At 45.7% G+C, this 16,453-nt stretch overlaps 1 protein-coding gene across 3 annotated transcripts in view; it reads right to left on the bottom strand.

Moving 5' to 3' along the window:
* MXRA7 (matrix remodeling associated 7) overlaps positions 1–16,453 on the bottom strand; it is a 70,777-nt gene that overhangs the window by 23,248 nt on the left and 31,076 nt on the right. For all 3 annotated transcript variants that reach the window (XM_063120354.1, XM_063120356.1, XM_063120355.1), the window contains exon 2: positions 9,989–10,049. In XM_063120354.1, coding sequence (XP_062976424.1) covers positions 9,989–10,049 — 61 coding nt within the window. The remainder of the gene's footprint in view (positions 1–9,988; positions 10,050–16,453) is intronic.

Raw genomic sequence — 16,453 nt, forward strand, 5'->3', positions numbered from 1 at the left:
GGTAAAATCAAAATCATCTTTAGGTGCAAGGCAGGTACTGCAGCCTGCAGTAGCAGCATCTAGTCTTCTTTGGATTAGTAAAGCCAAGAAGTTATTCTTCATCTCTAGTCCAGCAGCCTCTTTTAAACTGAAAGAGGGTGTGATATGTTTTCCACATCTTCTTGTTGTCCTATGCTACTTTAAAAACAACACCTTCTTGTTTGATTTAGTATAATTGTGTTTAGTGTTGCTTAGGAGAGGGAAATCGAATTCTGTCTAGCTTTGATCGGTTGTCCCCCTAACAGCCAGACTACAGACAGAAAGCCAAAAATAATGAAACTGTTTTTCAAATGATTTTATCCTTCACACTATATATAAACCTCTAACTTGGGCCAAATGAAAGCTAGAAAGAGCTCTAAAACAACCACAACACTCTTCTGGAGGATATCCAGTCTTCTAATCCAACATCCCTTTCTTTTTAATCCGAAATTGTTGACATGGATCACTTCGATTCCAACTACATATCCAGGGCAAAACATCCTAAATAAATCAAGAGCTTAAAAGGCCAGATACAAAAGCTTACTTTCTAGAATTCGAGCAAAAATACTGAAAAGTAGCACCACACAAATTCACTCTCTTCCCACCTGCCAAATGCTTTCACTACAGCCAGCAACCACAACCAAAACAAACACACCAGAGCCTTGCCTTGGGAGCCTCAAAAAATTCAGCTTTGTAAAATCTTGTTTCCCATCCCGGAAAAACCAACGTGGTTCCCTGACCACAGCAGGCACACAAGTCTGATTGACTGGAAGTCAATGGAAATTTAGCTCATTTAATTATCATACTCTACCAAGAGAGCTTGAAGGGTTTTTTTTAATGGGTCACTGATCTTGGAGTTTCTCAATAAACGTTTATGAAACCAATTCAAACATACACTGATTTAAATCATTAGTAACACCACTGATTTATACTGGTAAAGAAATTCAGTCCATTTGACCCATCCCTCTGAATCAAGGAAAGGAAAGTGAGGAGAAAGGATTTATTGATTTTCCATGTTTGGTTAGTTCAGTGACCATCATATGATTTGCACTGGCTGCTTTACAATTCCACTCTGAAATGCAGCAACTTCCAAACTGTGCCCTAGGTCTGATGCAGGCAGCTGGTCAGCCTCAAAGGGGGTGACACCAAAGAGGGGGTCACCCTTTGAGGGCACTTTGAATTCTTCTATCCCACATATACCCTCCCATGTACTTGGTTCAGCACTAGAATAGATTGGAGATCTGGGGAGGGGAAGTTGCTATACTCTAGCCAGTGTGGGGAACATGTGGCCCTCCAGATGTTGTTGGACTGTAACTCCCATCAACCGTAGCCAGCATAGCCAGTGGTAAAGGATGATGCGAGTTGAAGTTCAACAACATCTCGAGGCCTACACATTCCCCCTACATGCTCTAAAGGAATTTCTTCCTTCTTCCTTTCTTTTCCACTCCTTTCAAGCTTCCTGTCCATTTAAGTGCCAACCTGACCAATCAAGTGACAAACCTCTTCCATTAGTTTCTGTAGTTAGAGGATATGATGAAACCAGATCGGGCGTAGCTGGGTCTAGTTGCCCAGATTTGGGCTGGGGAGGAATCCTGACACTCTGGTATTCAGGTAATATATGTGGGAGGACACTAGCTCTTCCAAAATAGTGAATTCCCATCTACCCCCACTCCCCATCACCACCATGTCACGTAGCTTTCAAAGAAAAGAAACAACTTTCAGAGTGATCAGTCTATACTGAAGTAGCTTTAGTTGCTTCAAACAGTATTATAAGTTTTTGAACAAAGTACACAGTTGCCTGTCCAAGTGCTTGTGACTTAACATCCTGTTTCTCTCTCCCCTAGTTTTTAATTCCTATGTGAGCACACACGCCCCCAACTAAAGTGACAGACACACCTCTTAAGAGTTCTCTCTTTCTCCCTCTCACCTCCATTAGCACACAGTTGAAATTATCCATAGGTATAAAGGATTCTATATATGGCAAATAAAGTCTTTGGTCTACCTGTCCATTGGAGCTATGTTGTAAAGAGAATCCCCACAATTATTTAGGTCTTCCCTGCTTCCAGCAAAGTGCAGGAAACCCTTTCCAAGTTCTAGGCTTGCTGTAAAATATGTAAGAGGAGTGGAGTGACCTACTTTAAAGCAAAACATCTGGAAAAGAAATAGCATTTAAAAGGGCATTCACCTAAACTCTCCCTTGTCCTCACCCACTCCATTAAGAGCCTGCAAGATGCCATGACACTCTGCCTCAAAAGTCAATTTTCTTCCAAGCAGTGACCTTTTCAAGAGGGCTTTAGTTCAAATAAAACTCATCTCCACCCTAAGCTCTTTGCAAGTCAATCCTATGTATGTTTGCTCAGAAGTAGACCCAATTAGTTCAATGGGACTTAGTCCCCTTGAAGACTTGCAGCCTTACTTGGACTTTTAATCCTACAAATCTGAAAGTTTACTAGAGAACCTTGTGTGGTAGTAATGTCACATTTTCAAGGAAAGTTAAGAAGAGTGCTTTGGTGGGCAGTCTCAGCTGTGGCAAAGTTTTTTTTCTGACTTCAGTTTGTTACACAGACAGAGCAGTATGAAACTAGGTGACACAAAGGTTTGGATTCTAATACGCATCACACAAACGTGGCTGGCCCAAGACATTTTGCTACCTAAGTTGAAGAACAAGATGGGACCACCCCCTCCCATTCCCTGTACAAAAGCTGACTGGCAATTGAATATTTCTTCATCACTGACTACGGGACACCATCCTCCATGGCACCTGAAGGCAGCACACAAACTTAGGTGTCACAGGGCACACAGCTCTCTGCTCCAATACTTTTGCTGCCACCTCCCAGCATCTGCTGCCTAAGGCAGCTGCCTCATTCTGCCTAATAGAGCCAGGTATAAAAAGAAGCAGAAGAAGTAGAGAGGACTCATACTGTAATAACAGTCTTTCTCTGACAAAGGTGGGGGTGCAGGGAGAGAGGCATCTATTTTGAACAGATAGTTGCTTAAGAAGCCTGGATGCTTCAGGCTTGAAGTGGAACAAAATGCATTACTGAAGTACAAAAGTTGCTAGCTAACCATTCAAGCTCCACGTGGCTGCTAGAGGCCTCACTCGTCCTATTAATATGCCTGGATTATATAATGCTTTTCTGTGGGGAAGAGAGGGGAGGATATAGCAGCTGATATAGCAGCAACGCCAGAGTCCAGCAAAGTTTTTGTATGACCTAAACTTAATCAAGCCTTCAAACACTCTCTGCTACATCAGGAATCACTTCACCCATCTTTTAGGATAGTGCTTTCCAACCTTTTCCTTTAATGCTGAGGTCCAGTAATAAATGCTAGATGGAGAATTAGGCCTAATCTACACCAAGCAGGATATTGCACTATGAAAACAGTATGAAAGTGGTATATAAAAGGCAGGAGCCACACCAACCAGGATGATATTATTATTATTATTATTATTATTATTATTATTATTATTATTATTATTATTATTATTACATTTATATCCTGCCTTTTTTTCCTCCAAGGAACACAAGGCAGCATACATAATCCTCCTCTTCTTCTCCATGCTATCCTCACAACAACAACCCTGTGAGGTAGGTTGGGATGAGAGTTTGTGACTGGCCCAAAGTCACCCAGTGGGTTTCCATGGCTGACTGGGGACTAGAACCCAGATCTCCCAACTCCCGGTCCAACACCTTAGCCACTACACCACACTGGCTCTCTGGATATAGCACTATGAAAGCAGTATGAAAGCCGTAAATGGTGTCAAGGGGCCCCAACAGTTGTCAGTGCACTTCAATACCTCTATAAAGCAGTAGTGTGGCTCCTGCCTTTTATATACCACTTTCATAGTGCAATATTCTGCTTGGTGTAGATTAGGCCATAGAGACTGGCTTTCTCATTTCCACTTAGCAGTACATATTCATGATGCCTATCACCCAGCAATACCAGATACAGAGGAGGACTGAGATTCAACTACCTTTCATCATTGTGCAAATAGTTGTGCTTTTCTCACCCTTGCAAGCCAGACTGCATCCGCTGGAAACCAACAACCACCTCTCCCTTATGTACTACAATTAATCTTTGCATCTGGTCATCTTAACACCACTAGTCTGCACCTTACTAAGAAGGAACGGCTCTCTACTCCTGCCAAAACCCTGCTTGGCTACTAGTCTCTTGCTACTGCCTTGCTGTTAAAAAGCTTTACCCTCCCAGTCTGCGGCTATTTGCCTAGAGTTGCCACCTTTTGGTGGGGATCAGGACTCCTGTTAGATTAAAACCTCCAGCCCACAGGCCTAATCCAGTGGTCTTCTTTTGTTATCCTAAGAGAACCTGTGTGTCTGTGGGACTGGTAAATGCTCATTGTATTTTGCTTTTTGTTTTCTCTCTCTTCTAACTGCCTTTCTAACAAGAGGCAGCATTACTAAATAATCCCATCAGATCCAAGGTTCAATCCCTGGCATCTCCAGTTTATTTTATTTTAAAGATCAGATAGATCCTTTTTTTAAAAAGGATTAGGTGCCTGAGTCACTGGAGAACTTCTGCCAGTCACAGTAGATGATACTGAGCTAGATGGACGAATTGTCCGACCCAGGATCAGGCAGCTTCATGCGTTTTTAAACTAGCCCATTCTCCTGTGGCTTTAAGAAGTAGGAGTTTTCCTTGCAGGAAGAGAAATGACAGTGAAAGGATTCACTTATTTAGTCTCTGCCCATTTTAAAAGTTCAACAGCAGGGCCAATGAAAAAATGGGGCAGCTCTGCCTTTTATTCCCTGGGAAATTGACTAGCTACAGTATGTGAGCTGTAGCAAATGTTGTACATGATGTTCCTTTGTCTCTGTAAAACAGGGGTAATACCCCCCCTTGCCTTGCCTTGCGGACATGAAGTATGCGGTTTAAAGATTGTTTATAAGCATTAAAAGCATTTATCCTCCAGAATCGATAGGCCTGTAGCTGTGAAATGGGGTCTCAAGGGGCAGCAGGGAAGTGGGGCAAGAAAGGGCAGCTCCCTCTTTCTGCATGAAAGGCATGAAAGTTTATAAAATGAGAAGGGAAGTCTAGGAATGGGCAGAGGTGTATTGGTCAGGAAGAGGTTTTCTAGCTTTAGATCTTTCTAACTAGCACCAGGGGTGTATATTAGGCACTGAAGTCTGGTGGATCGAGCGTTGGACTTGGAATGAAGAAACCTGGTAGCCAGCCACAAAGCTTTCTGAGTAGCCTTGGACCCTATCTAATGTACCTCAAAGGGCTGTTGTCAGGCAGTGCAGGCCCAAGATATTTTGCTGCCTGAGGCAAAGAACAAGATGGCGCCCTCTCCTGTTCCATGTACAAAAGCTGACTGGACTGTTTCTTCAACAGCATCTGCAGGCAGCAGGTTAGCTTAGGGGGCACAGGGCAGGCTGCTTGACGCTCAGCTGTGTCCCACAACACCTTGCTGCCGCTTCCCAGGTTCTTGCCACCTGAAATGGCTACCTCACTCTACCTAATGCTAGGGCTGCCCTGTTGTCAGGACCAGGGCCGGCGCTGTCATAGAGGCAGTTCAGGCGGCGGCCTAGAGCATCAAGCAAAGGAGGGTGCTGAATGGCGCGGACGGAAGCCGCTTCCGGGTGCGCTGTTCCGAAGCTGCCGCCCCGGCCGTCCCCAACCCCAGCGTCCTGGCTTCGAAGCCAGCGCCCGGTCCTGGCTTCAAAGCCAGGAGCAGGGGTGGGGGTTGGGGGGCAGCTTCAGTACGGCACGCCTGCCTAGGGCGCAAAATAGTCTGGCACCAGCCCTGGTTAGGACAAAATAGAATTAGCCTCCATGCCAATCATACTAAACTTCACAGAGAAAGGTGGAAAGCTATAATGAATTGAACTTGCTTCATTTACTTCTAGTACAAGGCAAGTTGTAAGAAGTACTAGGACACCTTTTGGTAAACTAGTTGAAATGGTTTGTTTTCCTCCCCATAAGGTGATGTAAAACTTTTGAAAATAATCCACACACGGTGCCACTCAATTAAATAGGGTCAGGATATTGGGAATAGGTTTGCCAACTGAAAACAGCAGCAGCAACAACAACAACAACAGCAACAAGAAAACCAACAGAACCTGACTTTTTCTATTGTTTCAATGACAGAAATCAGCAGAAGTGAAGTTTTAATGGCAGAATCACCTGCTCAGTATTACAAATCACACCACTATTGAAGGCCCAGGTTCTGGGACCAGTTCAAAATGGGGTCACCGGAATTCAAGCCATTGGGGTTTGATCGTTGCATAACATTTGGCGTTCATTCGAATTGCCCAGAAAGGCTTTAAGGTACATCTGTCTTGCTTTACGTTGTGTTTTCTTTCCAAATTAGTCAATTAATCATTTTATTTTAATCAGCTAATTGACTATTCACTTAAACACAGCTCTATATAAGCCTCTCTAGAGATGCCCTCCAGACATGGCAAGGAACATTCAGGCTGGCTTTTAAAGTTGCTGCAAATACTTAGGAATCACGGACGTTGGAAACCTATGCATCATGTCATTTTTCTTATCTCTTTGGTTCAGTTTCTTTAATATTTTAGGCTACATTTTCTCTGCAACCATGACACTCAGTTTAAAACAAAATGGAAACTGGAATTCTTTGGACTCTAATAAGAACCTAAAACCTCCAAGACAATAACCTCAAAGACTTTTTGGATGCAGTTTTATGTGTTTAGTGTACCTTTTGTGTTCATTTCTAATAAGAATCCATAGATCACAGAAAAGTGATGGGCAGAGCAAGCCTAATGGGGTGGGGTGAGGGGATTCCATGGCAGATCTAAGCTGAATCCAAAGCCCTGCTGGTTTGCTGCAACCAGAGCAGACGGTGTACGGGGGGGGGGGGGGGGATTTCCTTGCCTATATCCCCCCATTCTCCTTCCCTTCCCCCCCTTCACATTGACCACAATGGGAGAAAACTAACTATGCCAGCTCTGGTATAGTTTAGGGCCTCCAGGGAACAAGGTAGCTTAGGATCCTGCAGATCCATGGCTTCCTATGACACCCCCAACACACTCCATTTTGGGGGCCACCAACTTTGAGCGATAGCAGTGGAACTTGCTGCTGCCACAAGGAGACCTCTGCCTGCAAAAATCCACAGCATCCAGTGACCTCTCAGTTGTCCTCTCCAAGTAGGACTTTCTCCCTTAAGCAGTGGCCAAGTATTGCCCAAATATTATGTAAAATATTACAGCACTGCAGATGACAGTATGGCCCTAAGATACCACAGTGGCCCTAAGTTGTTGTCTACTCTTGATCTGGAAGCGATCACTGTGAAAGGCTTGTTTTAGGATCTTGGAGAGAAGGGGGTTCTTGCTACCATCCTGTCCCCAAGAGTGAGAACCAGGACCTAGACCAGGGGTGCACAACCTGTGGGCCTGTAGGTTGTGTGCAGCCCTTGGACACTCTCAGTGTGGCCTGCGGAGCTGTGGTGACTGCACTCAAGAGTTTCTCTTGCCACCATTAGAGCTAACAAGAGGAACCCTTCTCTTATCTCCAATCTCTCCTAAGAGAAGGAAATAAAGGAAATGTTTCCCTTGCTAGTTCTAGGGAAGCATGTTCCGTATCTTCAATCTGTCTGCAGATCAGAGATATTCTGCTATTGGAGATGTTGGGGCTAGCAAATTCCGTATTTCTAATCTCTAGGTCCTAGACATTGTACAGCCTTTAGAATTGCTGGCAAGTGCATTAATATGCAACCTGGCTATTAGGCTCCAGGCTTAGCAAATGCCCAATTTTGTATCCTTTGTACAGTTTAGGATTAGCCTAGCTCATTTTGACATCCCTTCCCCTGGCTCTCCTATTAAACCTCCCCCACCCCCATGCAGCGTGTGGGGAGACCTGCAAGGTTTCAGTGACCAATTCCAGTGACAGCCTTGCCCTCCGTCCCTTTGTTCTTCCCCTGCAAGTGGAAAGAATTAACAGCTCAATAATCAGGAGGAGGAGGAAGTAGCCTGCTTTGAGTCTCAGCTGCTTGGGGGCAGGCAGCTAATCCTCTGCTTTCCCCCCACCCCACCCCAGGAGGGATGCGGCAGCACCCAGGCCTGCTTCACCAGAGGCTGTATTTATAGAAAGTGACAGCCTTGCCCTAGCCCTTCATCGGCACTTAGGATTGTCCTGTATCTGGGCTCAGACTCTCCAGCTGACACACATAAGAAATCAGAGCTCTGCCAGGCAGGGCAAGGCACACTTAGGCTGCTGCATATTCTACCCTCTCTCCCCCTCTGCATTTCTGCCACCTCTGCTAGTAGGCAAGAACTGGAAATGTAAAATGAAAGCTCCCTGGACTTTCACATTTGCTGCTGGGTCAGGGAAGAGGCCAGGAGGAAAAGTGCAGAATTTGCCATGTTCCAATTGTAAACACCAGAATGCTTTCCCAGCCCCTGACATTGCATCGGAAGGGCTGATGTCACCAACCAACAAGCCATCCTCAGGTGTGACATCCAGTGACATCCTTCATTACTTCCTTGACATTCAGGGGTTTTGTTTGTTTTCACCAATGGACACTGAGGATAGCTGCTTTACGTCTGCCACTCACATGTTAGTTTTCTGGAATGATGTCCTTGCGATGTGCTACACAATCTCCTTGAGCAATACAAAAAAGGGAGGTGGGGAGATCCACATTTGCAGAGATCTGCCAATGTTTCAGAGATCTCTTAGACTCTAAGGCTGGAACTACACTACTGCTTTAGAGCTCCATCACACCAGCATTTTATTGCACTTTCGTCCTGCCTTATTTACCATCTTGCCCCGCGACCCTCACGTGACATCGTCCTTGTCCTGCAGAGCCCTTCCTCCTCCATTTTCATGTTTTTCTGGGGCAGGGAAAATGTGGTATGTTTTTCTGGGGCAGGGAAAATGTGGTATATTTTTCTCCATGCAGGATAAAACCGCCCTTCCATCCTCATAGAATCATAGAATAGCAGAGTTGGAAGGGGCCTACAAGGCATCGAGTCCAACCCCCTGCTCAATGCAGGAATCCATCTTGAAGCATTCCTGACAGATGCTTTTCCAGCTGCCTCTTGAAGGCCTCTAGTGTGGGAGAGCCCACAACCTCCCTAGGTAACTGATTCCATTGTCGTACTGCTCTAACAGTCAGGAAGTTTTTCCTGATGTCCAGCTGGAGTCTGGCTTCCTTTAACTTGAGCCCGTTGTTCCGTGTCCTGCACTCTGGGAGGATCGAGAAGAGATCCTGGCCCTCCTCTGTGTGACAACCTTTTAAGTATTTGAAGAGTGCTATCATGTCTCTCCTCAATCTTAATCACTTAAGATTAAGTGATTTAATTTCACTTAAAAAATAATTTAGAGCCAGAACCCTAAAAATTGACAGAGCCTAGTGCTGCATTCCATTCGTACATAGAAAACTGAAAACCTTTCCTACCTTCTGGCTAATGCTACTGTCCATTGAAGGTCTGCAAGGATTGAAGTTGGCTGCCATGCTTGCAGGCTGCCCCCTACTCTCACATACAGAGAGTTCAGAAATGATCATAAAATGAACAGATACACACAGAGAAAGAGATTCTCTGCTCAGAAGCCTGCTGCTACACTGTGTAGAAGAGACTGAGACTTGGCTCCAAACTTTGTCTCTTGGTGAATCTATGTCCTGAATCCTGGCTCTGGTTTCATACACCAGCCATGTGATACAGACTTTATCAGATATTCTGGTAGGGCCTTGTGTTCTCAAGGTTGGCTATAATGGCCTGAGGAGGGGCCGTTATGGGCAACCTTCCATGCTGGCTCCAACTTGCCAAAATCAATGAGGGTTTGTTATAGGTGTCTTCTGAACAGGCCCACTAATGGTTAAGAATTTCAGATACAATAAAGTAAATAAGAATGGCCCCATTCCTCTTCCAGTCTTCCAATATTCAGAAGTGATGGTCTCCAATCTAAATGATGTTCTTCTTTGCATCAATTGTGAAGGCTTTCCTCTCTGATATCTTCCCCTCTAGACATTATCCATCCCAGAACTTACCATCTTCCATTTCAGGTTCCTTCACCACTAGTTTCTCATTTTCCGATTCTTGATCTTCCTCCTGGAACAGAGGAATTAAACATCAACATTGTTGCAAAGCTACTGGCGGTGATACCTCCCTGCAAAACAAACTGAGCCATATGAGAAATCACAAGGGAATTACAGTCATAATAGCTCAGAGATAGAATTTTAGTTGGATCGCATAGAAAAGCATTTCACATTATTAAATAAACCCGGAATTCACTTAAACTTTCCTCTCCACTGCTCTTGTAAGCAACAGGAGTGCAGAGATACAATTTAAAGGCTTATTAATCTATAGAATCTAATTTAAACATACCCTCAGGGCACAACTACTATTTCTCAAAGCAAGACAACAGCAAGGGTCAGGCATAAGATTTTTATAAGAGATAAATCTCAGTGTGTGTGTGTTTAATTTTTTTAGTTCCATATTTTTACACATGGAAACTAAATGTATTTTGCTTTGTTTTTAAATGAAAATGACTCATGTCCCATTCCTGCCATGTACAGTATATACACATTCATGGAATGCACATTTAAATATCCTAAGAGAAGAGGAGAGCCTAATCCTTTCCTGGTGGCAGCTTCTTTGTATTTTAAAAGGAAAAGCAGTGATTTTATATATGCATGCACCACCTGGGTAAATAGAAAAATGGCATTTGCCAGGAAAGTTTGGTCCCTCCTGTTTTAATTGTACTTTTTTTTACCTGCCCCATCCATCTTCAGCCATGCCAAAGTCTTTAAACCAAAATTATATACATCGTATGTCCAGTAAAGCATCTCTGAGCATGTACAGAGTGATTTCCCTCACTGCTACGCAAATGCAGCATTTTCCTTTACTTTATCAAATGAAAGAGCAGGGGCTTCCATAAAGGCCTGAGCCCTGCATGTCACTTTTAAAAAATTAAGAACCCTCTCTTGACAATATTCCACAAAAATACTCCTGTTTTGTTTTGGTTTTTTTTAAAAGATATTTAAAAGATTATACCTCCACATCTCATGCTAGTACTCCACACTTTAAGAACAGAAGGTGAGCCCTGCTGGATCAGACCAACGGTCCATCTAGCCCACCATTCCATTGACATTGTGGTCAACCAGCTGCCCCAATGGGAAGCCCACAAGCAGGACATGAGTGCCATTCTGCTTGGGTTCCCCGGCACCTGGCATACAGAAGCATACTGCCTCTGATACTGGGGGTAGCATATAGCCATCAGTACTAGTAACCATCAATTACCTGTCTATGTTCACTTTCACCACTGGCATAATATAGTATGCAGAGATAAAGATCCTTGGGTTACTGAAGATGAATGTAAACTATAGCAAGAGAAACTACCCAAACAACCGTGGGAAAATGTCATGGTTTTCAGGATCCTATTTTATTCACACTAGGGCCATACATACCTCAGTAGTAGGGTAGCTACTTACGTGCTGCCCAAAAAAAGAAAAAAAAAGGACACAGATCTGCATACCCTTTGCACATGCTAATTGCTATGTATAAATGCAAATCGGGAAATAATAATATTTTAAATGGGAATGCAACACATTTCTCTGTAGTGGAACAGACTGTGGTCAGGGGCTCTGTGTACCTGCTCAAGTCTGCTGCCACTCTCTCATTGTAGGGTACTTTCTTTTTTAAACCAGACTTCGACTGTGCAACTCTTCAGACAATAAGGGATGCCTTCAAAGAGAGAACTGCCTTCTGACAGCCGTTCCAATACAGGACTGTCCTCTGTAAAGGAGGCCATCCAGTCACCCTATGAGTGGTGGTGTACATACTTTGCATAAAGGATGCAGGTTCAAGCCTCAGTACTCCAATGGATCTTAGGGGGAAACACCTGGAAATCCATCGCCAGTCAGGAGCACCATCCATCATTTTTAATTTCCACTGCATTTGGATCCCCTTGGTGTCATAGTTGACATTCACTATTTATGCAATCAGCAAAATAAATAAGGAACTTGCTTGGCTGTGATGGAAAGGCCTGCTTAGGGCAGCTTAGTGGCTGAGCAGCTGTTTTGCATACAGAAGGTCCCCGGTTCAATCTCTGGAATCTCCAAGCAGAGCTGGATGGAAAGACTCCTAGCTGAAACCCTGGTGAGACTCTGCCCATCAGGATCAATCATCCTTCCCCAATTTGGTGTGTTGGATGCATTAGAATATATTTCCCATCATCCCCAGCCAGCATGACCAATGGCCATGCCCAACACTTCTGGAGGGCACCAGGTTGAGAAAGGCTGGCTGACAGTACTGAGCTAGTCTGGCTAAGTATAAATCACCTTCCTACGTTCCTATGACAAATTGGGGGTGGGGGCAATGAAGTACTCCTTCTAATACATAGATCAGGCTTTCCCAACGTGGTATGTCAGCTAGGAGTTGTAGTCCGACCCAGAGGGTGGTATCTCGGTATTCCTTCTCTCCCAATCTGAAATCTAGTTCAAAAATTGAAGAGTTTCTAAGAGTGCGGTTCTATGCACGTTTATACAGAAAACTATACTGGGAGCTGTAGAACTTTTTTCCTCTCTAAGTATGAAGCGGATTGCACCCTAAATGATTTTATGGCTGTTGAGCTAAGCAAAACACACACATGAGGGCACCACCATTTCTTAACTCAGTGAGGCAACTGAAGGAGAAACGTAAACATCTGATCCCATCCCATTCATTCTGAGCTGAGAAAAGGAAGGAATTCTCCATAAACTCCTCCTCCTTGGTACAGCTGGAGATGACCCAATATTCTAGAGATGACCCAAGAATTGTAGGCTGAGCACTTCCAGACAGCGGGATGTAGCCAGTGGCAGCTAGTGCCCACTGGGGCTGGTAGGGCAGAGGACAGGCCAGATTTCAATACAAGAGTGCCAGAGGAAGGCAAGAGAAGATCATGTGTGGCGCTCAGCAGCTGCACATGTACCCTGGTCATGTGTGTGTGTGTGTATGTGTGCCACAAGTGCATGGGGGGGGGAGGTAGAGCGTCACTACCCCACTTGCCCCCAATATAGAACCGCCTCTCATATCTAATGTTACTGTAACATAAGTCACATTCATTTCAATGAGTCTGCTCTAAGCAGGGCTAACATTATTGGGCAAAAGGTGGGATACAAATAATAACAACAACAACATTGCTTCCCCCATCCTGGGCTTTTGATGGTGAGCAACAGCTCATCGCAGTCTACTGGAAAACTGCAAGCACAGACTAGTCGCTCTGCTGCAAATCCAAGGGTGCTTCAAGAGAAAGCTTTCTTCCTGCCGTCGCCATGGATTTTTCCTGGGCTCCAGATATTGTCTTCCATTTGTATTGATATTGTCTCCAGTTTTTCCCCACTGCTCCCCCCCATCTTTTTTCTTCCCAGGGGAAAAAAAAACCCTTTAAAGAAGACAAGATGAATAGCCGCTGTGCAAGCCCTCTGCCCCTTAGCTGGACCCACCGTGAGGCTTGTACGACTCCCTGAAGGAGGCCCAATTGGCTGTGGCACTCATGGCTGTCTAGGTAGGGGGCAGGAGGCTTGTGTGGCTCGGCACCCATCGAGCATCTCCCTTACTCATGCCCCCACCACCACACAAGCCCCCTGCTCCTTACCTGGACCTCCCATCAGCACCCACAGCCATATCAGCCTCTTCATGGGAGTCGACATTTTTAAAATGCCGACTCTCTTGACGAGATCTGGATGGCTGCAGGCACTCGTGGTGGGTCAAAGTAAAGAGCAGGGAGGGGCAGCAAGGGTTCCAAATTCAGCCCGAATCAGCCCAGCGCCACCCAGCTTCGGTTCCGGACTGATCCAATTCGAATTGGCCTGCTTCAGCTCAGAATTCGGATTTGAAGCCAAAGTGTTGCACAGCCCTAATTTCAACCTTTTAGAATGGGGGGAAAGTGCACAAAAACTGGGAATTGCTGGTTGGCGAAAAGAGATGTGGCCATCTGGGGAACCCTGAAGGTCGGATAGAAACCCCAGGAGGATCCAATATGGCCCCCAGGTCTGAGCTTTCCCACCCCTGATGTACAGGATACATCTCCTCAACAAACTTGGGTTGAAAAGTCATTCTCTCTCCCCAGGGAAGCCTAGTTAATGGAGTTCTATGGGAGGATGACTATTCTCCCACCCCCCTCACAGTCAAAGACACATAGGTGCGCATGCACAAACACACTTACTTTTTCATTAGTGCTTAGGTGCTGGAATGCGTAACAACAAGGCAGCAAGTAGCACACATTCTTTCTCTGTGCCTCTGCGTCCCTGGAGAGGAGGGGAAGAGCCAGTCAGCTTCCAGATGGTGTGCGGGCCCGTCTCCTGTCTCCTCCCCAGCTCGTCTAATCTCCCATGTTTGATTCAATGGGGCAAGGCCTTTACAGCTGCTGCCTTTTGCTATATTTGTAGAGGGCGGTGCGTGCATAGGGGAAGAGCCAGGGGAAGCTGCCAGCCTCAATTAAGGAGACTGAGTCAAGAGAGAGAAGAAACAAAGGGAGCTAATACAGACATCAGGAACATGGAGAGAGAGAGACGGAGAGAGGAGATAAAAGAGGAGTACTCCCTCTGCAGGAAAGGTCTTGGGAATTCAAAAAGCAATTGGGTAGAAACCAGGAATTTGCTGTGTTACCCAGAGGCCAGATCTGGGTGAGCGGTGTCACCAGTGGGGAATGTGTATTATTCATCATCAGCCTTTCGGGGCGGATCTTGCATTCCAGCCGGACACATACCCTGCATTTCCACCTCCTACACACACATATACACACAATCTATTTGAGTCCACGCTTCCAAAAATGGAAGCTCCTTTTGCCTCTTCATTCATCTCTTTCCCAGCCCATATTTGGAGGAGGAGAGGAAATGTGACCCAGCAAGCTGAGTTTTTCCTAATGCATCATTCTGGGAGGAATGCCAGAGACAAGAAGGCTTGGCTTTGTCCTCCTGCATAGTAAGGGCTATACCAGCCCCAAAGAAATATGGCCTCCATACATGGGAGCTGGTATTCTGGCTACAGTATCTCGCCCTTTCATCCATCGTTCAGTTGACACTCTCTGGCCCACATCCAGCCCATAAGGAAGCCTTCCTCAACCAGGTGCCTTCCGGATGTGATCAGCTACAACTCCCATCATCCCCAGCCAGCATGGCCATTGCTTCACAGTTCTAGAGATGCCCCAATAATTGTAGGTAAGTGCATTTCCAGACAGTAGGTTGTATCCAATGCTAGTCTGACCTAAGTCCTGTTCATTTCAACATCTGGAAGGCATCAGGCTGGGATAGATATGGCACTCATGCCCAGCCCGAACAAGGTGTGCTGTGGCCAGGACTGATCCAAGACATTTTGCTGCCTGAGGCGAAGGCAAGATGGCACCCCCTCTTCATGCACATTCCTCTTAGATTGATTCTTTCTTCAACGCGGGCAGTGGGGACAGCGTCCTCCACTACATCTGAGGGCAGCCAGCTAACTTAGAGGGTGCAAGGCAGAGCAAGTGGCACACCTAGCTCCGCCCTCCAACACTTTGCCACCCCTCCTCATCTGCCACCTGAGGCAGCTGCCTCATTCTGTCTGACCCCTCTCGGCTCTACAGTGAGATCTCATGCCACACAGAGGCTCCCTTTGAATTATCCAGTCATGTTGCTCTTCTGTAAGATGGAACAGCTGTTTCGGTGATGGGCAAAACAAGAGGACAGAAATGCCTGTCAGGGGGAAAATAATTTTTAAAAGACTCGACCCAGTTGGCAAGCAGCATGCAAAGGAGCAACAGCAGCAGCGGCTTTTTCAGGTCATAGGCCATGGCACCCCTGGGCTCACGCTCTCCCAGTGTCTGCTGACTGTGGCTTTGAGAGCGACATTGACATGGAAGGCAAGAAGGCTTCCCTTTAGGAAAGAGGGCAGCGGAAACCTTCCCGCCCGAAGGAGAAATGACTCACAGATCTGGGAGCATCTGGAGGTCTGCTGCATACATAGGCATTTTGGGCAGCTGCTGTAACAGACAAAGATCACTTTACTGGAGGCTTAATAAAGAGGCCTCCAAACCCAGCAGCTGCCTGAACTTCCAAGTTCAGCTAGGACTGGGTCCAAGTCCAATCATTTTGTCTTCTCTATGTGCACCGCTCTCATTTTCTCAGTGCATCTCCACCAAACAACAGCGCTTCACACCCAGAGGTTTTCTCTGTCTCTCTACACTTCCTGCAGACTTTTGCACTTGGTGTGTAACCTTCCCTTCTGAGTCTGCACACTCCGGGACAGTGAAATCAAGGGACCCTTTCAAGATCAAAAAGGCCCAGTAGTCGAAATGCGGTCAGAATGCGGCACTCTGCAGCATCCCCTGCTTTAACCCATAGGCAGCACTGCCTTGCGAAATCCTGCTTCTGTCATCCATTGCCAGCTATGGCTGGGTTTGAAAAGGCACCAATGAACCCAAATGGGATCTAGAAAGATTGCATGGAGAAAGGAGGACATAGGGAGCTGCCTTAAAGCATGTCAAACCGTTGGTTAGT

Source organism: Elgaria multicarinata, chromosome 3 (assembly GCF_023053635.1).
Source record: "Elgaria multicarinata webbii isolate HBS135686 ecotype San Diego chromosome 3, rElgMul1.1.pri, whole genome shotgun sequence".
Lineage (NCBI taxonomy): Eukaryota > Metazoa > Chordata > Lepidosauria > Squamata > Anguidae > Elgaria > Elgaria multicarinata.